Source organism: Temnothorax longispinosus, chromosome 5, assembly GCF_030848805.1.
Source record: "Temnothorax longispinosus isolate EJ_2023e chromosome 5, Tlon_JGU_v1, whole genome shotgun sequence".
Lineage (NCBI taxonomy): Eukaryota > Metazoa > Arthropoda > Insecta > Hymenoptera > Formicidae > Temnothorax > Temnothorax longispinosus.
The window spans coordinates 17,777,360-17,800,256 of record NC_092362.1 but is presented as its reverse complement, the minus strand read 5'-3'; the positions used below and the strand labels follow the sequence as shown (position 1 = coordinate 17,800,256).

At 37.9% G+C, this 22,897-nt stretch overlaps 1 protein-coding gene across 4 annotated transcripts in view; it reads right to left on the bottom strand.

Annotated features, from left to right (window-relative positions):
- LOC139813341 (WD repeat-containing protein 47) overlaps positions 1 to 22,614 on the bottom strand; it is a 61,083-nt gene extending 38,469 nt beyond the window's left edge. For 2 of the 4 annotated variants that reach the window (XM_071778819.1, XM_071778820.1), the window contains exons 1-4: positions 22,535 to 22,614; positions 7,509 to 8,208; positions 6,590 to 7,187; positions 5,949 to 6,300 (exon numbers count right to left, since the gene is read on the bottom strand). In XM_071778819.1, the coding sequence (XP_071634920.1) occupies positions 5,949 to 6,300; positions 6,590 to 7,187; positions 7,509 to 8,208; positions 22,535 to 22,599 (1,715 nt within the window). In that variant the 5' untranslated portion in view covers positions 22,600 to 22,614. Of the gene's footprint in view, positions 1 to 5,948; positions 6,301 to 6,589; positions 7,188 to 7,508; positions 8,209 to 17,944; positions 18,116 to 22,534 lie in introns of those variants that run through there. The other 2 variants (XM_071778821.1, XM_071778822.1) reach the window with 2 other exon arrangements.
- Positions 22,615 to 22,897: the final 283 nt, after the last annotated feature.

Here is a 22,897-nt window from a genome sequence, read left to right as displayed (position 1 = left end):
TTTTTTAAGGTAACGGTTTGATATGTTACATTGCAGATGATTTACAATCCGACATTCTCTAAATCACTGAAACAATCTCTCCAGTCGATCACCGTGCGATGGCTCAGTTTTCGTTACCGTTATACAAAATCGCGCTGCATCACGGCGCGTGCTGCGTTCTCAATCGAAGTAACGTTTTGCGATGCGACATGAGCTCCCGGCGCAGCTCCACAAGCTCACCAAGTTGCGTCTTTGCTGAACGTGGCTTATAAGTTGTACAATACGGCGAGCGCGATTGACTCATATTCGCGGAAATCGTGGTAAACAATTTATATTTGGGAGTACTAATCATCTCTCGTTAATACATTAGCCGACATTGATAAATATATAGAAAATTATACGCGTAGAATATAACGTGGCATCGTAGATATAATGTTTATCATGTGGCAATCTAAAAAAAAGTCAGCGTTTCAGAGTATATCATTAAATTCAATAATGTCAATTAATTGCAAATCTCTTCTGAAAACAGCAGCTCTAGATTTATCTGGAAATGGATTATTCAAGAGATCGAATTAGATCAAGAACAACGGATTGTTGAAATGACTATTCGCGCGATATTAAATGCTCATTAAATCTTTGCGCTTTATAAGCTTTATAAAACTTTTAGTAGAAAAAAATTAAAACCTTAAGATTATTAAAAATTAAAATCTATTTAATATTTCGAGAACCGAGAATGCTTTGCCTCGAGAATACTCTGAATAAATCATACTGCGCGGCAAATGTCACCGAGCGATCGAACGAGTATAGGTAATATTTACCGACTTATACACGGCGGCGTGGAACCAACGCTCCGAAGACTGCACGTGCTGCTGTGACTGTTCTGTTTATTATAAGTCGGCCGATTGTTAGGAGGCTGAACGCAGACCCGCTCAGCGATGCGGAATCGCGGCGTCGTCGGTTTGTGATAAATCATGCTTCCTGCACACTTTTCTCGTCGTCAAGCCGCGACGCGTCTTCACGCCTTCATCGCCACACATACACGGGTCTCTTTTCGCGCGGACGATTACGATTTTCGTTTCTCGACGAGCGAAACTCGGGGGTCGATGGTCCCTCGCGGTCGCAAACGGATCGGAATGCACTCGACGATCGACGCGGCTCCGAAACGCGAAAAAAAGGGGCGAGACAGACCCGATACCGACTTGACCGCTCAAGAAGCCGCGGAATTCGCCGCTCGTTTCGTTTCGCAGTTGAAGGACTGACGTGCGAGAGCGGTCGCGAATAAGCGGTATGTCGTTTGCTGTCGTACAGCTGCAGCTGCGGGCGGTACCGGACCGATACTGCCGGCCAGGAGGCCCGATGTGGAGTATCTCGCGAGGGAGCAAGAGCGGCGACGGCGGCGACGGCGGCGACGGTATAGTGGCGACTAATACGATTCGCCTTGCAGCGGCATTAGGCACGACTGAGCTCAGGCCTGTCGGTGCTCCGACTCCGCTCCGTAATAACAAAGCGTATCGCGAACCTATCAGAGGCTGCTTTGATTCCCTCCGGCCGCCTGCACGCGCGGCATGGCGCGGCGCGGCGCGATGCATCCGCGGCGATCAGCTGTCGCTGTGTGCGCAACCGCGATACGTCTCGCGAATGCGATTCACGACGAGAGATGTAGAAAGTTTTGCGAGTTCTTAGGGAGCTCAAATGCAAATGTAGAGATAAATGAAATAAAGGGGGAAAACACGGTCTGCTCCTTTAACGGAGTAAATAGCGTGACGACATCTCGCTCTCTTTCTTGCATTTTGATAAATAGAAAGTTAAGGGGGAGCATCACGAATCATCTCTTTTGGATGTAACTTAATTGTCGATTGCTTGCTTGATCAATGTGGATTCAAAGATCCTAATAAACTCTTAAAGTATAATGGGATATTTGAAGTCTCTAGATTTTCTATGATATACTTTATCATCCAAAAAATCTTAAGAGCTCATAAATGTAGAAGAGAAGACGTGAAATTACAGTGTTAGCAGAATTTTTTGATCGAGCTATTACTTTCAACTGGGTAATAATTTTCGAGCGAAAGAACATCGAGCGCGCGGACAATCGCTTTCGGGAGAATCGCGCGTAGGAACATCTGGCAGATGTCCCGCTTCGAGAAACAGAAGCTACAAGCGCCTCACAGTTATTTCTCGCGTAGTTTAAAATGATACACGCGAGTTATACTCAATTTCACAACGTATCGCCACACTTTCTGCCTTACATCAGCAACGAACGTGAGACTTTATGAATTTTCAAGCGCTGCTCTGACCGCTCGTCGGCAAAGGAATTCTCCGTTCTGCTTTCTTAAATCGTTCCCGCGCATCGAGCTTTTTACATCGCCGCGAAATATTTCGAACGATATCAATGCATCAAACAATGCCCGAGGTTTTTCCACGTCCTTTCATGTTAAGGTAGGCTTGTAATTCTGCGTTTACTCACGATCAACAAACTTTCTCACTCTGTTTTGGAACGTACGCTCGCGGCTACGTACGCTCACGCGATATGAAATTTGTAGTAACGCTATTGTACCACTGCGCGAATATATTCACAAATCATATATTACCTATGTATAGATTTGTCTTGAAAAAAGGCTCGGTGAACATTTATTGTCAGGTCAAGAAACGCGTTGCTGTCGAATTAAATGGAGTAATTGAGATATTTTGATAAATAGACCAAATACAATAAATTTTGAAAGATAAAGTTGACTACTTTTTGTGATAGTCATTAAATAAGTATAATCATTAATCATTTATTTATAATAATAATAATAATTAATTTTTATCATGAAAAAATGATTACTTTATTCCGTTTATCGATACTTTGATGCCATATTTTCGATCTTGCTTAATATATTTCTAATGTAGATATAAGTATAAGATAACATTTTATCGTAAACTGTAATAAAACTGTATATGCTTCGATAAGTTTACTTATTACGTAAGTTCGCAGGCAATTAGAAGAGAAATTAATTATACAATTATATAATTGTGCTTAGTAACTCAATTATGTAATTGTATAATTAATCCTTTGACTGCATAAAAATGTACACAATACAATAAACTCATCGATGTGGAACGATTATTCAAAGCGGATTCGTTTTTCTATATTCATCTCTAACCACACAACACCTGGAGTGTTCAATGCTAACAAGGCGCTTTTAATCCAAGCGAAAGAGAGAAAGAGAGGGACTGCTTCGCGATTACTTCGTATTCCGATGATGTTCCAACAAAGCCTCGTTTGTTACCAATGACGACCGCTCGCGCGTTCTAATTACGCACTGCATCTCGCCGTATTCGCGCAAGTAGGTGGCTGCGTTACAACGGACGAACAGCGTCGAGTCTCCGCGATGTAAAGAGGATCCGAAGACCCATCTTTGGCATCGGCAATGTTATTGAGTCGAAGCAATTTCTCGCCCAAGGAAATTCGATGCGTTATATTTACGTGGACGTAATCGATGGTAAAAGCATATTTGTCCGCGCACGATATTCTCGGCAACGCGGTATAATTAGTGGAAAGGAAATTATTAGAAAGACCAGCAATTCATTCTTGTATGTACGACTCATGTGTGTGGATTTAAATTTTATGGTACATTTCCGACACTTTTTAGATATTTTCTAGAAATAAGTACTACATTATATGTATACTTTTTCTTAATTTTATTCGAGTCCTTGAAAAATTCTTCGTTTTACTTTATATCTGTTTTCAAAAACCACTTATATTTTTAGAATTTTATATTCCAGAATAGTTTTAATTTTGGAGATTTAGTTTCAATAATTTTATTATAAGATATCTGGTCTTAATTTCACTGACAAATTAAACAATTTAAGAATTTTTTTGTTTTTTACGTTTTCAGATTCATAATAATACGAAATAATAATACCAAGAATGTTTGCATGAAAATAAAAATTATTTTTCAGCAATATCATTGTTTTGAAAGAAGACAGAATTCTTCAAAGATAGAGTGTCTCAAAGGAAGCTTTATATGTCGTTAACAAAAACAGAACGCGCCGTCCGATAAATCTAGCGAATCATCAAGAATAACCACGTTTGTTGAACTCGCCGAAGGATCAAGGGCTCTCGTTCGGCCTCCATCTCGTCGACCGCGAAATGCCGTCGTCTAAATACGCCGTATTTCGCCGCTAACGAACTGCCAGACACTCGAAGCTCCTTTGGACCGAGTTAATTCGTCGATTCATTCCGCGAAAACGTCGACGCCGCCGACTGCGCTAGCTATATAGTCTCATTAGCACGTTCGTGAAAACGTACGTAACCACCAATGAAAATACTATTCAACCGCATACGACGAAATAGTTATTACTCGGAAAATATCCCGTAATACACTCATATATTTTAAGCTAGCTCTTCTAAACCAGCTAAAGCTTTCATATAAATGAAAGATGAACGATAACGATAATAACAATTTTATATTGCTACAAATTATGAACGTTGCATCAAAATTTCGATTTAAATAAAAAGTGTTGATTAGAATAATGCAATTATGGATATTTAAATAAATGATGAATCTAGTTAATAATCTACGCTATTTCCCAATCCATATTACCACATTCTATTTTTGAACTTTCTATCGCGGCATCGTTAATTTTCAAGTTAAAAGAAACGTGATAATAGTTAAATATTAATTTTTCGTTTTAAATAATGTGACGTATAACGTTCGCAAATTCGAAATAAGTATAAATGTACGTAGTTTACGTGTTGGCACACACTTTGCAGGATATAGGCACGCGTATGAATGAAACAATGCGGCCATAAATATAGAGGTATGCGCGTGAATCATCGATAGGGCAGGACCGTTGGCGGAATGGTACGGTCACCGTTTTGCTGTACACGCATCCGGTATCCGGTTCGAGCACGATATCAGCGGTCGATGCCAATGAACCGTAATCGAATTCCGATTTCAATCGCCGGTCTCTGTGCGAGTAACGTTCGCTTTCTTGCAGAATGTTTCAATTGCAAAACGGTATATCGACACGCATTAAAATTATTTATTGAGATCGATCGTTGTATATAGCGAGAAAAAACAGGTTTATATAGACAAAAAACGCATTAAAATCATTTCCTGAGATCGATCGTTGTATATAACGACAAAAAACAGATTCATTTAAAACTTCGAATTTTAATCAGCGTTAATTTTATACAGGAATTATGTATGAATGAACCAATCGACTTCTCATGTTCAAGTAACTTTTAATTGGAAATAAAATTAATATAAGTATCAAAGAGAGAGAATCTTGTTAGAATATTTTTCAGATAAATTATTTCAAATATTTAATCAAAATTTGCTTTAATACAAATCTGTTTTAAAAGATTACGGGTATTGAATAATTTAATAAATTCAATATTACGGTGTTAAATGATTTAATATTTAATATATTACTGTATAGAAATATAATAAATTTCTGAAACGACTGATTCCATGAATTTTTATAGAAAGACTCATCTACTCAAGAATTTCTTAAAGGGCTTTTAGATCGGAAAATCATGTAGAAGAGATCGAAATAGTTAAAATAATCAGTTTTTTCCACCGATTCTCAGAGGAGGGTAACAGTCTATTTTAATCAGTGCTTCATCGGAGTCTAAATCTAAGCTGCTATTCTCGGCACATGTTTTACTACAATAAACGTGACAAAGGCATTTAGCTATCGCCATCTGTTGGAGAATGCAACGGGCTCCGACTTTTCATTCAGTACATTCGATGCAACAGGACCGATATAGACAATATTGACAACACACATATATTAACTATGCGGTAATCCTACTTAAAAAATATCGCATTTCTTAAACTGTGCATTCTTTTTATGCTTTATTACGCAAAAACAAATGTACCTTTCTGGCAACTTAAAAATCGTAAATATTACCTTTACGATTTTTCATTGAAAATATCTACTTTTTAAATAAAATATAATATTTTTAAAAAATTACTCACCCTTCTCCCTGAAGTCTATTATCTGCTACTTGCATAGGTAACGGTGCAGTTAGCTGCCTGACTAATTCGTCCCTTTCCCTTTCCTTTTGTTGGATAGTCTCCTGCAATCTTTGCTTCTGTTTCTGGTATTCTTTAAATAGGCCACCGTTGTAACTTTGTTCGAGGTTGTCGCTAGGAGCCACCATCGCTCTAATCGGTATTACGGATGGGTCTGTAATTTTGGCTGCGATTCCCGTGGGTTTTTCCGTCAAGGAGTCCCTTCTGGAACTCCTGGCAGTCGAAGGCGCCGGCGATTCCCTTCCAGCCACTCTGCGTTCCGGCGTGGATGTCGCTGAAGGATCCACTTCCACACCTATAAAGAAAAACATTATAAAAATTACGGGTTACTTTTAAAATAATTTAGAAACTTTCTATGTAATATGTAACTACTTTAACAGATCCGTCGTAGAAATAATAAAATCAATCAAAGCTAAATAAATTAATTGAAATAATTAAACATGTGTTATTAAGTACATGCTATAAAACATCGATTAAAAATCTAATCGTTCTTTTATTCAAATGTTTTGTATGATATGTGCACGTAACGATATTATTTAAATGTACTTTTAAATGTACTTCTAAGATGTGCTTTGTAATCTTACCGTCAGGGCTTTTGGAGTGCCCTCGAGTTCTCGGCGGAGCCTTAGGTTGAGCATTCATTGTGGTCTCTTGTATCGAGGGTAGTTGTTGAAACTCGGTGTAATTCGAGCTAAGGAAGACATCACCCTCGTTTTCGAAGAGCCTATCGACGCTAGTATTCATCAACTTGTTGTTCTTGAAACCGGTTAAGTGGAAGCTAGCGAATGATGACCTGGACATCGGGTTTACGTCGCCGACGGATAGCGCCATAAGTGCCGCCGATGGTATGGATGTGTTCTTGGGACTCCTGGGCCCGAGGCCAGCCTCCAGAGCCGGCACTAAACTACGAGACATCATATCCGCGGCGGATCTCGGCCTGGTAAACGGCATGGCGCTGTGCGGAAACGTCTTCGGTTTGATCGGCGTTATTAGCATATGTTCCGTCCACGAAGTCTCCAAGGAGGGCCTCTCCAGGCGCTCCACGTCGACGTTCAGGGTTCTTTGTGCAAAGGGTACAGCGAACGTCTCGGGAGGTATACTTTGAAGCCATGAGAGCAAACTTAAGTCCGAATCGCTGAACCCCACGGACCCATCCAGTAGCCTCGAGAAACTCATCTCTACCTATAACATAAGAGAGAATGCACGGAATTAAAAATCTAAACAAAACAAAATTAAATTATAAAATATAAATACTATAAATACTATAAATAATATAAATAAAAGTATAAATACTATCAAAAATGAAAATAAAAGTATAAATATATGTAAATATTATAAATATATATGTATAAATAAACAATTTACAATTGTATCCAGTAATTATATAGTTTACGTGTATACAGAAAAAATAAAAGTAACTTTAATTTTAATTTTGATATAATTTTGGCAAATTTTATCCTTTAATAAAATAAAACAAAAAAAAGATAAAGAGACAAAAATCACCTGTTCGCTCTCTTTCGACCCGGTAGCTTTCGCTTGGCAATAATTTACGCAGGATTCGTACAAGATGCCTTTGATGACGAGCTGAATGAGCCGATCGTTTTTCGCTGAGGTGATCGGATGCGCGGAGTCGGCGCTCTTCCTGTCGCCCGGCAGGAACTTCTCTACCAAAGGGTGAACCTCGCGGAAACATTGCACCCTCGCGTTACTGGGATTCCAGTCCTTGTACTGCAGGTGATCCGTCAGCCGCGGCAGAGTAAGCAACAGGCACAGGCTACTGTATTCTTCCTTAGAAGGCGCGACCTTTTCGAGGTCGCTCAACACCTTGACAACCTCCTCCACGGCGTTGTCGACGCTGCCGTTCGTCCCGGCGGCGATAACGTTCGCCTCGGACTTGATGCACAGCAGCTCGACATATTTGTGGCGCAGGATCGAGTACGTGAACTTCCTCATGTCGAAATCCGACAGCGCTTCCAGCGGCTGGATGAACTCGAGCACGTCGTCCCATTGTCCGTCGAGGATCAGCTGGCGCAGGAACAGCACGTCGTCGCTGTACTGGCCGTTTATCACGCCGGTCTCGCGCTCGAGCGAGAGCTGCGAGATGTGAAGGTCGCGGCTGTGGAGAAACTCCAAGGTCAGTCGCACCACGTCCTCCTCGCGCAGCGTCAGGTGCGCCGCCGGCATCACGTACCGAATACGCAACCTGGATCATTTCATTAAAAACATAAATTGGCGTATAGTGCCTCGCATCTTCATGCACTGCACGAAGTCATTGAGATATATTCGTAAAAAAAATTCTACCGAAGAATAAATGAAAGATTTTGATGCTGACATTGAATTTTGATTATTCATGGAACGTATAATCGTCTTCTGATAATGAAGTCATTTTACAAAAATACATTTCAGTTTCTGCAAAATAATTGTGATCATTCGAATTGTAATAGGTTTGTCGAGATACAGAGAAAATTTGAAAAATTCATAATATAACGTTTACGATTTTATAATCGGATATGACATTATGGAAAAACATGTAATTGTCGCACACTTAAAACTTAGGAAGAGTCATATTAACACGAGGAAACTAAAATGATGTAAAATTAATATATCAAATTCGTTTGACTATCAAACTAAAACTTTTGATTTTTAACTTCCTATCTTAAAAAAAAAACTTTGCACAAACTAGGCAATACGTATTACGAAAGTGATATTTCATTCTGAGAAATATTGAAGTTGCCGCGAATATTACTAGCAATTTAACACGATGTTACCGTATCGCTAGTAGATATTACTATGTAATATCTGAGAATTATGAAATTGCTTCAGGAATTTACCTCCTGGTTTCAAGTTTCGCGTGCTATAATATAATGCGGGAAAATGAAACGCAGACGAAAGATTGCTTAGCGATATTTATATTCAGAGTGGCCCGCAGCGAGAGAGAAGTCTAGGCTCTAGATCAACGTCTCGGCATCCAGCCACCCACTTATGCGATAATCAGGGCACGTCTGTGGATGCGCTGGCCCCGTAGTGCAACGAACTTTCGAGGAAGTGCTATTTCGTGCATTCCATACATGCATATCATTACTGAGTTTCGTAATCGTGCGTTTTACAACAAACGAAAGTCCGCGCGCGAATAGAATTGCGTTCACACGAATCCTGATGATCGTTTTACAGTTCTTTTACGAGCTGGCTGTTAGGCAAATGCGTGGTGTTTACGACATAACGCAAGTACACGCTTTTTTTGCCAAATATTGCCCAATAAATGTAGCAATTTGCATCAACCATATTTTCAAAATACATGAACATTAAACATACTTTTTTTTAATTTTAATGACGTCTGTACTTTTTGTCCAAGGACGGTTTCACAATGTGCAAACTGATGAAATCATGGAATACGCAAAATTCAAGCTAACGTCAGCGATTCTCTTTGAGTTATTTAAGTGGGTTATTCAAGTTAGTGGGTTATTTAAGTTAGTGACAGTGAAGAATCGCGTTAGTCTCAAGTGAAACTGTAAGAGCTACACGATGTTTTCGCATCGAGGATTAGTGAGTAAACTTTTCTGATATATATTTCACATTTATTTAATATTTTTATGAGTCTTTGTCTTTAACTTCTGGAACTAGAATTTTTCAATAATTAAACCATATATCATCATGTTGATATATGGTTTAACGCTGCAGCGTTAAACAGAATATTTGTAGAAATTAATACAATAAAATATTTATTTCTCTTTTGTATTTTTCCTCTAAATCGATTTTTACATTACTACAATAATATTCCATAGTAAATCCATAAATATATAATCTTTTTTTCGATAATTTTAAATTGTTAAATAAATAATTTAGGGAACAAATTTCTGCCATATCAAACATCTGTTCGAGAACAATCTGCTTAAAGTTTTCTTAATTATTTCAGTTCTTAACAGTGACAATCTCGTTAACAAATATCGCACTTGCTGGCGTCCTCGTTCAACCCGGCTATGAACATCAATATGAGAACAATCCACGCTATTTGCAAGATCATTCTGCTCGGGAGTACACAGTCTCCGACTGAACAGTATCGCGCGGAACAATTACCGGACCAGGAATCGACGCGATATTTTTCGGGAGTTAAGACGGTGTTACCCTATATGAATCGAACCAAGCCGATGCTCGTTCGCATGTGTTAAGCTATCCACATCGTCCATCATACCACCATTATTCACCGAGACCACACCATGTACATTTCGCAAGAATAGGAGGTCATGGATATGTACGGCCCTCGGTGTATGTCGGCCATCCTCAATCTTTGGTAAATGCTCATTATTCTACTACTTGATTGAAATTTGAACTTTCAATAAAATGATAGTAATATAAATAAAATATCGCGAATGTTATGTTAATGAAACATTATACTTATGCCATTTTCTCAGATCAAGTAATAGTATCCTCATATTATCATGAGCATTTACCAAAGATTGAGAATGGCCGACATACACCGAGGGCCGTACATATCCATGACCTCCTATTTTTGCGAAATGCACATGGTGTGACCTCGGTAAATAATAGTACGGTGGACGATGTGGATGCTTAACACATGTGAACGACCATCGGCTTGGTTCGATTCATAGGGATACACCGCCTAAACTCCCGAAAGATATCGCATCGATTCCTGGCTCGGTAATTGTTCCGCGCGATATTGTTCAGTTGGAGATTGTATCCAGTGCTGCGGAACAGACTGATCTTTCAAATAGCGTGGATTGCTATCATATTGATGTTGGTAGCCTGCAGATTGAACTAGGCTATGTTCTTCAATACGATAGTAATCCACGCAAGAACGTCGGCAAGTGCAATACTTGCTAACGAGATTGTCACTGCTAAGAACTGAAAAAGAATGATAACGAGGAATTATCGGCAACCAACGAGACAGTCGGTGCGCCATATGACACAAATGACAGACCGTCCCCAAATTATAATTTTAACTATTTACATAATTATCCACAATATTGGAACAATGATTGGGGCAATGCAGAGGGAATGGAAAATTTCTTTATCGAGCTCAAGAAGAAAAACGACACAACTTCAACCAATGCTCCAAACAGGGGCATCTAATCTATGTCCCTAATTATATACTTTTCACAAGTAATGATCCCAAGAGCACTTTCCCGATAACCACTGGAGATAAATGGAAAACAATGATGCCTTGGGATCCATTTTACCCGCATAAAGACAACGCTCATACTCGAATAAGTGTCAAAGACGAAAGATTCAAGGACTATAAATATACATCACCATTTGAAATGTTTCCTGGTAGTAGAGTTTTCGGGTAGTAAATGTTACAGATATGACTCTGTTATCAATTTCTGCCACGTTACCTTGAAGCAACGAGTTGATTGATCGTAATGGTTTTCATGTTCTATTTATTACACATAATTACTATTGTACTATGCACGCATAATTTTTTATAAAGGTGCATTCCTTCTCAAACTTTGTCCGCCCGGTAGTCAAACTTTTATATACGATTTTCTACATAAGAGATAAAATGTTTCATTTCGATTTATTATAAATCTACGTATATGTATCACGCTTTTAAACAAATATATTTTAATGAAAACATGTTCGTTTCGTTATATTTTTAACACGTTGTAAACCTTATCACGTCATAAAAAAGACCCTAATTACTATTTAGAATTATCCGAATTTATATACAACTATACTCGCATATAATATGGTAATCTTAATAAGTTTACTATAATCTTTTAATCTTTTAATTAATCTTCTGGATATGTGTTTAAATCATTAAAGTAAGTAAATATATAGTATAATGGCATAATATAAAGTAAATAATAATAAATGTATAATAAGTTTAAATCTAAAACATTCTGTATATCCTTTAGATAAGTTAATTAATAAGAAGATAGTTTCACGATTAAATAAAAACCGATAATATCCGGATTGCATATCCAAAACCATCAAATTTCATCATGGAATATAAGCACACCGGAGCACTTTCACTAACAATCCCAACTTTGACTGTAACCGGTAAGCGCACACAGTGATGAAACAAAAATTCAATTTCAGACAATTTGCCAGAAGAGTTAATTGAGCCGAACGCGGGAATCGAGGCACCGCCCGTACGTCTGTAAAATATGCGAATGCCAGAAAAGGAGGGCGAACACTGATCGAAATTTCTGACTTGCCCCCGGGTGCATCTCTCTCTGGTAAATTGTAATTTCCTCGATTCCGCGGAAAGCTATTTTCGATGACATGCGCGAATGTTTATCTTTTGTTATTTTTATTGACGCGGCAAACATCGCAATGTTTGAAACGCGATAAAAATTGGTCAGAGAGTTATATTTGTTATATTTGTCCAAATAGAATTGAATGGCAAATCTCAGCAAACTATAGAGATAAACAGATATCGAATGAACATTACATCATAACCCTCGGCTAATGTTTTGCGGAATCAATTGATATAATAATCGCAAGATCCATTGATCCAGGTGCATCGTTGATCTCTTTAAATGGATACATAATGCGTAGTTGACGGCTGCCGATTGTAGCAGGTCGTAAACTATCGTATAATAACGCGTCGAAGTAACGGAGCACTGAGGCGTTTAAAGTGCGAACGAAACGTAAAAGGCACGCACCGTGTTCACAGCGATGTAATCATCAGCGCTGGTGCGTGAACTTTAATAAAATGTATTTTACAGGAAATCACAAGTATGAACAGCACGCCAGTCAAGTCCAGACAAGACATTACAAATTCCTATTCACCGTAAAATGACACCGAAAGGGGTGCGTTACATCAAACATCCTGATATACCTTTCATTATCTATATGCCAAATCTATACAGAAATAATGAGGAATTATCTACCACCGATGAGATTATCGGTGCGCCATATTTTGACACAACTGGTAGACCGTCCCCAAATTATTATTCTTACTATCCATATAATTATCCGAACTATTTAAACCACGACTCGGGCAATGCAGATTTCTGTACACAATAAAAAATTTAATGTCAATTAAAGTCCACTCTAAATTTTGTGTTAAAATAACTCATTCATCGTGTTACTTGTTGACATTTAGAAATGTTATATCAACATTTTTTACAATGTATGTTTACAATAAAATAAAAATAATTTGTAAAAAATGTTGATGTAACATTTCTAAATGTTAACAAGTAACACGATGAATGAGTTATTTTAACATAAAATTTAGAGTGGACTTTCATTGACATTTGGTACACAAAATTTTTTACTGTGTATAGCAATCTCAAGAGAAACTCAAATTCAGACGATGATTCAAACATGCCTGGAATCAAAATCAGACTCCCTGAGAATTGGTTACATTACCCGAAAAGTGCTGACAACAGGGTTGGAGTTCCGGAATGGTTCTGGCCCTGGGCTAAGGAGCTGGTTTTCCAGAACCGGAATAGATGTCCACAACCGCAAATTCGACGACCACACTATTAATCCACCTTATGAAACGTCTTCGTCACCAGTTTATTATTAATAAGGCACTGTTATAGATATGACGGTGTTATCGATTCCTACCACACTACCTTGAAGCAACGAGTCGATTGACCGTAATGGTTGTCATGTTCTATTTATTATAATTAATTTTTTATAAGCGTACATTCCTCTTCAAACTTCGTCCGTCGAACTTTTACTTACAATTTTCTAAATAAGAAATAAAATGTTTCATTTCGGTATTATAATTATAAATCTACGTATATATGTATTACGCTTTTAAATAAATATATTTTAATGAGGACATTATGTTCTTTTCATTTCACACACTGTAAACCTCATCATATCATAAAAACCCATTCAAAATTATCGGCATTTATATAAATATATATCTAATATATGGTAATAATTTTACTATAATCTTTTAATTCTTTATTTAAAGTTCTGAGTATGTCTTTAAAACAAATAATTAAATTAAGTAAACAATATAACAGCCCAATATAAAATTGATACTACTAAATGTAAGTTCAAATCTAAAATTCTGTATATCCTTTATAGATAAATTAATTAACGAGAAAATAAGTTTCAGGATTAAATAAGAACCAGGCTGCTTATCTAAAATTATAAGGTTTTATCGTGGAATATAAACACATTCGAGTATACTTTTACCAATAATCCTAACTTTGATTGTAGCTCGTAAGCGCACACAACGATGAAACGAAAATTCAATTTCAGACAATTTGCCGGGAGAGTTAATTGAGTCGAACGCGGGGATCGAGGGGCCGCGCCGCCGCCCGTACGTCTGTAAAATATGCGAATGCCGGAAAAGGAAAGCAAACACTGATCGAGATTTCTGACTCGCCGCCGGGTGCATCTCTCTCTGATTAAATGCAATTTCCTCGATTCCGCGGAAAGCTACTTCCGATGGCACGCGCGAATGTTTATCTTTCGTTATTTTTACTGACGGGGCAAACATCGCAATGTATGAAACGCAATAAAAATTGGTCAGAGAATTATATTTGTTATTATATTTGTCCGAATAGAATTGAATGGCAAGTTTCAGCAAACTACAGAGATGAACAGACAACGAACAAACATTAAATCATAACCTTCGGCTAATTTTGCGGAATCAATTGGTAGTAATCACGAGATCCATTGATCGAGATGCATCGTTGATCTCTTCAAATGGATACATAATGCGTAGCTGACGGCTGTTGTAGCAGATTGTAAACTCATCGTACGCGTTGAGGTAACCTGAACCTGAACGCGTCGTGGTAACGGAACACTGAGGAGTTTAAAGTGCGCTGGAAGTTATGAAACGAAACGTAAAAGGTATCGCACCTTGTTTACAACAATGTAATCATCAGCGCTGATGCGTGAATGCTATCGCGAAATAAATTCGATATTTCGTACGTTCAATTCTAAACAGAGATCTTTATGTTTCGCTGCGCCCTCTTTCAAGTTGGTTGTTAATAACGTGGTAAGAATTTTAGTTACAAGATGTAATTATGGCCGTTTTATTTGTATCATCTTGTGCAGCAGTCTAATATTGTTGTTACACGCAAGTAATTTATCAGAAATTTAGGGAAAAGCACATTTATCAAACGGAAGCTACAAATTGTTGGCCAGACGTTCCACAACGTTTGCCGTAACAACGACTACATGCAGAAATCGGCCGTTACGCTCGTAACAGGTGAGTTAACTTCACTATAATTAAGCATTAATAAGTCAACGAGGAACCTTAATTGTCTGTCAAAATATATACATAGCACATTATCACTTCACATACTGCCAATTAATGTAGATACATATTTAGCAAATTATTTTTCAAGATTGAAAAATTCTTGAGTTATAAATAATATAGAATTTAAAAAAAAATTAAGATCGTTCTATAAAATAGAATTAGAAAGAATAAGATAAAAAATCCTTGAAATAAAGAATTTAAATATTCAAAATCGTAGATAGATCACACAGAAATATATAAAATTATGTTATATATATTCTATTTCGCTCTATTTTATTTTTTATCTTCCAAATAATGTGTAAAATAAAATATTTATTAAGCGTTTAAAAGTTTGTTAAAGTTTTATGTGCGTTTGGTATTTCAGATCTTCAAGACTGAGAGAATATCTTCAATGTACTTATTAGTCGTTTCTGCAGGAATCTTTGGTTTTTTTAATATGTCCGTTCTTTACTCTTCGATAATCGAAGCGTGTCGAGGTCTCTTGGCCGGAAGCCGGTTTCATTATAGAGAACGTATAATCTCAAACGTATAATTTCAAACTCAGATTCACGAAAGTGAAAAAACTTCAAACGTAAAAAACGCCGTCGCCGAGTGAATTTCAAAGGGAACGTTCCTAAGTTCGACGAGCCCGAGCATTTTGTCGTCCCCCTCCGACTTCAACTTTGACATCTCCTTGACTCTTTGAAGCGACTTTTGCTCCGCGTTTCCCGCGTTCGTAATTCCAACTTGCCGACGTTCACATATTCCGATTTTCTTCGCGATATTATATATGCGCAGGCGACAAGAATCGTTTGTTAATTTATACGACCTTTGAGGCAATCCAATATAACGGCGCCGCATCCTTCTGCAGGACAGAATTAATCGAGTATGCAAATGAGAGGCAAGTATCGCTCTCGCAGATCACTTTGTTTTCCCACACATATCGATTTTTCCGGTTAAATGAACAATGAAACCTTCACAATCACAGGAAGTACGGATATGAGAGAAGTCTATAATTTCTCATTCTAATTCTAATAAATCAACATTTATAAGTAATGTTAAGCTATTACTTTAATTCTGTCATGAGTTTCATATTAACACTAAAATATCATTAATAGCGGAACCTTGAAGAAACTAACGAGTTTATAACTCACGGTTGCTCCTTAAGTAACTTCTTGATTAAGAAATTTCAAAGTTTCAAACTACAGCTTTCAATATTAGACGATGGCATAAATCATGAAAAAAATTAAATTTAAATTACAAATAAAAATTTACATATCTATGATATGGCAATCAAGCTCTTAATCTAAGGATTATTTTCACGCGCGACAAAATAACCTAATTAATCTTTTATTTCTCAGTTTTTGCGCACTATATAGCAGAAAAACCTCAGATTACTTTGATAAACTCGATGTATTTTAAATGCTTCGGAAAATCCTTTTATTTTCAAAATGAGAGAGAGAGAGAGAGAGAGAGAGAGAGAAAGGAAAATATGATCTGTGTGCTATTATATATAGTAATGCAAACCGCTTATCTGAGAAGAATTCGAAACTCACGATTTTGGTGGAAGCTGGGCGCGAATACGCTAGAGAATTTATATTGCCTGCAGGAAAAAAACGGAGAACACTGTCGCGTGACCTATCTCTGTGAGTAAATCAAGCTTCGAATACCGGTACCCCGGTCTCGGCTTACGGGGTCAAAGCTGACCCGCTGAATACCTCCATTACAGGATGGTTAATGGTTTCTTTGCACCACGAAGAAGATTCCCTCTTGGAAATGTTGCTTCTGGTTGGTGAAAGAGCGGAAAAGCCTTCCACCACTCGGTCTTATCACGCTAGCGCAGGTTCAACGACTCAACGTACTGATACCCGAACTTAACATCACATCGTTACAAGGTTCTAAATTTAACACAAACGCTGCAGTGCATGAAACGCTAAATTAAATCTGTCAACGCTAAATTCGTCGCTAAATTAAATCTCACAACATTAAGTGGAACCTGTCGACGCTAAACCTCGCTAAATTAAGCTGCCAACATTAAAGATGTCTCGCTAAATAAAAAAAATCTATATTTCGGTTATATATATAGCATATATGTATGTATTTAATATAATAATAAATCACAATGTTTCTTTAAATAATAATTACACATTCTTAGTAAATCGCAAGCAATTGTAATAAATGTCGCGTAGAAAGATTAGCTGTAATCAAAGTAAAAACATTGTTAATAGTACTTTCTCACATAAAATATACCAAATCTTCGCTATATCTAACGATGACTCATGAGTGCATTTACTACCATGTGCGAGAAAACAACAACTACCAATGGATATTTCGACGACAGGCGATGTTTGCCATTATACATATACATGAAACCGTCTTTAGTTGTTAGAAAGAAAAGCTCATATAAAAATAAATTTACAAACGTTGATAATCGGACGATTGCAGCTATTACCTGATCGTTCTCGGACTGCATTACGAAGGAAAAGTAGAGCCGCAGCCTTAAGATTTTTTGCTACTGGTGCAACGTGGAAATCGAGCTATCGAAAATCCGTGTGTTATAAATGAGCGAAATCAAGATACATACAAGGAGGTTAATATACCTATCTCAGTAAGTCAACTCAGGCTGAAAGATCGTATCACTAAGTCAATCACTTAATTCGGGAAGAGTTTTTATTTTTGGAGTAAAAGAGTATCGGACGGGTACCAAAGGGAACGAGAAAACAGGAATCATGCATAAATTATCACAAGTAATTAACATATTTACGTCTTCTGGACCGCGCGTTTATACGTCGTGGCGAACATTCACGCGAGAAGGAGGGCTCAAAAATTCCTGAGTAATGTACACATTACACGCACGACGCGAACATTTGGAGCGAGATGCACGAATAAAATCGACGGAGCACGTGATCGAGGATGCACGTACGAGTGACGTCGCGCAACGCACTGACTCGTCGTCGCCGGACGTCGGGGCGCCGTCCGTCGCGACGGCGCCGACGTATCGGCCGGAAGTAATACCCTTTGCGATTATAGTCACGAGAATGAGCGCGATGCGCATCGAGATCGCGCGTCGCACGTGCATAAGATACCCCACGAGAAAATCGATCTTTCCGACAGTCTCTAGGAGCGAACCCCGTATGGTCGCGTCACGAGGCGCAAAAGGAACCCAATGACGTCAGTGGAACATCCGAATGCGGTTAAACAGTATCCGTTAAACGAGAAATAAATCGCGTGTAAGGTCAAGACATTAATGGGAAACCACTATCCACTTATCCCTCGGTGCACAATGTAATCATCCAACGTTGAGAATCTTCTTTTCAACATTTAAATATATACTTCGGTTTATTTGTTCGATTACCTGTCCACGGTTGTAATTAAATTGACTTGAAGATTGAAGAAAACGATACACGAGTTGCTTCTCCGAGAAGTGACCGTCTTAATTGAGATTCTAATTAAAGACAATTACATCTGAAGACGAACCAGTTGCGGTGACGGGTTCGTGAATATTGAGCGTTGCATTAACGCGAAGAATTTTAACCCTTAAATGCCACACCTCTCAAGAATCTCGTAAGTTCACTGAGGGGTCTAAAAGACCCCAGCATGAAAAATGTCTCCTTACTCATTGATTTTTTTATCCTTAGTTATGACAATTTTAATCAATGTTGTTCAAGGTCTAGAGAAGAGTATAAAATGCTAATATTGTTCAAATTTCAATTTCGACATAGTATAAAAAAGGTCAATCACTCAACTATCATCAATGGGAGCATAAGCTCCATTTTTGGCAAGAACATTTGAAAACATTTCATTCTAAAGGGTCTGGGGTCCGCTGGACCCCGGGTGGCATTTAAGGGTTAACAAGTGACTTCGAGATAAGTCTTGCAGTTTTGAGATCTTCATAAAACCGACCGTGGAAGTATAAGTCTCTCCTGTGACCTCTCTTACACGACCTACACCTACGCAAGCACCTTCTCCGTATTACCTGCGACCAGGTCGACTTCCGTGTCGAAGAAACATATCTCCACGGCCGCAAATATCTTATTGCCGAAGGTCAGTATTCACCCATAAGCGCTTTTTGCATAATCGCGTCGAGAAATGGTGGATAAAGCGAATAACGGCGAATCTCACAAAATCCTGCGAGCGTGTCGGACGCCTTACGAAAAAAAAGAAGATTGCACACTACGAGCTGCCTATGCGATAGTAATTATCAACAAATTAATATTGCTACTCGCAATATAAAGCTAATTGAATAGCGCGTTCGTTGCGTAAGATGTTTCGAAAGAGGTTATTTATACGGAAATTAATTTACTGTATTAGCATGTACCGTTTCAAATCTCGGAAGAAATAATGACAGATTAACATGCAGGTTTTCGCCAAAGCGCACGCGCATAGAAGTTAATCAAAATATATATGCATATATTAAAAAATCTATCTTATATTAAAAATGAATATTCTCCTGTATATTCTATGACATTTTTATATAATTTTCCGTGTATAATTTTACCTATAATTTTATTATTTTCTTATATATTTGCTGTTTTAATTACGTATATACCATTATAAAAAGTTCTGACAAAGTTAGGTTTCTCTCTAAACTCATAACAATATAAATAATCTTCAACAATATATGAATAAATATGCTTACGCATTGTTTCCTGGATAACACTACTTTCTCAATTAAGGATTGGCATTAAAAATAAATATTAAATTACAATATTTTTACAATGACGTCTATTTATGTATAGAAATTAAATCATCGACATTAAGTTAAGTGTCAAATTAAATGTTCCTAAATGCAGCTTTTGCCTTTGACAAATATCAAAGCGAAGAATGTAAGAATGGACTTGACGAAGTCGGTGCAGCGCGACGTGTTCTAGAGCAATGTTCGTTCCGGGCTACGTGCTTCCCTTAATTGAGCGTGCACTAATCCCCCTTTCCCCCGGTTGCTGGCCTGGAGGGGTCCACGCGGCACAGCGATTTCTCACGTGTGGTCGCGCCTTAATTGAGCGTGCGCCCACTTCGAGTCAGACGATTCTTTTCTCATCTTCCTCGCCGTCTCGACATTAAACGCGTGCTCACGTATACGCGTGATAAATTGGGTTTGTGCATTTTGTGTGCTTGTGTGCGAAATTGTACTGCTGACGGTCCTAGGACGGAGCAGCGACCGTGAAGAATAATTAACTCCACGTAATTTGGTGTGACTATTGGTTAAAATATACCAATTTTCGGTTTGTCACGTTAGCACTGCAAAAGCACAAAGTGCTAAGGTTTTTTAATAATGTCTTAGCCGTCTTGAATTCTGACGTAAGAAACGAGGAGAAATACATAAATAATTATTGCGTTTTATAATTATTAATATTCTATTTAATGGAGTTTGTAAAATATGGTAGAAATTTGCGTATTTTTTATTTTTAAAAAGAAAATATATCATATAATTATAATATTATAAATGATTATGTGTGTGTACCTATGTTAAGATCTTTAGAGAAATTATAATGTATTAATATAAAAAATATTTGATCTGAAATAATCTTGTTTTCCATAAAAATAGCAAAAATTTAGAAAGTTAAAATTAAATTAAATCGCGTTTTGATTCTAATTAAGAATATTTAATTCGCGTGTTAAGTGCTGATTTATTTTAATCGGGAGAAAGATCGTACAAGATCGCTTTCTATGGCAATCGTGTAAGATTTAGGCGAAGCGTCAAGTTCAAGGTATTCGATGAGATATACGTGCTATTTTAGCATGAACCATCGACTCACGATGACATTTACCGAAGTTCTTGCATTCGTTTAAAAACTCATTTATCAATGTCGCAACTCGTGTAACTTTGTTACCATAAGCTCATTACGATCTGTCTAAAGTCAAAGAAGCAAGTCACATTAAGAATTATCCCATTGACACTCGCGTAGAATTAAATGTGACTTTTTCCTCAAAAGATGATTCAGATATTATTCCTGACGTAATTTATAACGTTCATGACGATGACACGATACGAATCTACAATCAGCACAAATATTGCCGGAGCGACATCGCAAGTGCCATGTAATCTCGGAGTAGACCTGTTTATCAATGATTCATCGCTGCGGATCTTCCTGAATTTATTATAGAGGTCAAAGCGAATCAACTAGTTGAGTAATCCGGCGGTTTCCTCATTTCTCCAGTATTAACTAATGCCACAGAAAAATTGATCAACATAAGTCATATTTATGCTGATCAATTTTATGCTTAAATGACGATTTATGTAAGATGATAACAAACGTCTTTCTTTACTATGTCTATTTGTGTCTATACGAGAGTATTTTCTGCAATTTTTTTTTACAAAATTCTTACTAAAGCTTTCCACACACGATATAAAGCTACTAATACTATATTTTTCAACATTACAATTTGAAGTAGAACAAGACTTTTTCTATTTCGTGATTATTAAATGCCGATTTATATCAAATTCAAGGGAAAAAATCAATTGTTTTAAATATTCATTGTTAAATAAAATAAAATAATTCTATTTTCGTACATTTGTTTTAGTTAGCTTGTTGTATTATTATCTTGCCATCGATTTCTCCCGAGCTCCCACAATTATCGGTACGTCTTCCACCGAGTATCAGGAAGAATTCGCTGATCGAGGCCAAGTTCGTGACGATGTCCGGCATCGTCTACGTGATGCATCGTCACGATCGGAACTAAACATACTTTCGATCCACCGCATGTGCGTTCCGGCATGAACGACGCGTCGTCATGGGGCGTTTATTTCTCCGCGAGGAGAAACGATCTGGTAGAATTTCACCGACCCAAAAAACGACTTTTCTGACGTCGCACGAATCTTTTTTCCCCCCCTCGCGGAGATATTCCTTCTTCCTACGACTGTTTCTTACGACATGGAAAAGAGATCGCGCGATGAATCGGAACTGATCGCTCGTACTTGAGCGATGATATTGTTCGACGCAAGGAAAAAAAAAACGATACGAGACCGCTTGAAAAAAAATGAGATCGCGCATTATCACGGGAATCATACGGGACTCGACGCCAAGTCATTTGGAGCAATTTGCGTTGAATCAATGCGTATCGCGGGGACTTGAATGCGTAACGGCTCCAAATTTATTACCGTTGCCCGTTCTGACCGAATTCACATAACGCAATGTCTTGAGAGGTCAATCGTCCCACGATTATTGAAACGATTACTTTCAAAGTGCTTCCTCAATATACGATGTAATATCGCGATAAGCGCGTGGTAATTTTACGCGGTAGACACGTAGGAGCGCGTGCTAACTTTACATCATAAATACCGTGGTTAATTACCGAACCGTAATTGTTGAGAATGAGATCAGCATAATAGCACGGCTGTAGCGCTTCATTATACCTTCCTAGGGTATCCTTTGAGAAATCCTCAATTACAGCGATCGCCGATGACATTACGACGACCATGGTAGGGCTCGTATCCCATATCTCGGCAGATTAGAAAATCTTAAACGTTTTGACGCGTACAATCACCGCACTGACGATTTGATTCACTGCACATTCGCACAAATTGGCATTTGACGACACCAGTTTTCCTCTCGTAAAATATAATTCTTATAACTCCGCTTCGAGAGTCACGATTGCTGTTCTATATTTAAAAAAACATCGAGGAGGTCCTTCATAAATCCGATTAAAATGCGATACGCGGTAATGCGTCGATTATGCAAATCCGATCACGATCGTGAATCACCTTGAGGCCCGACTC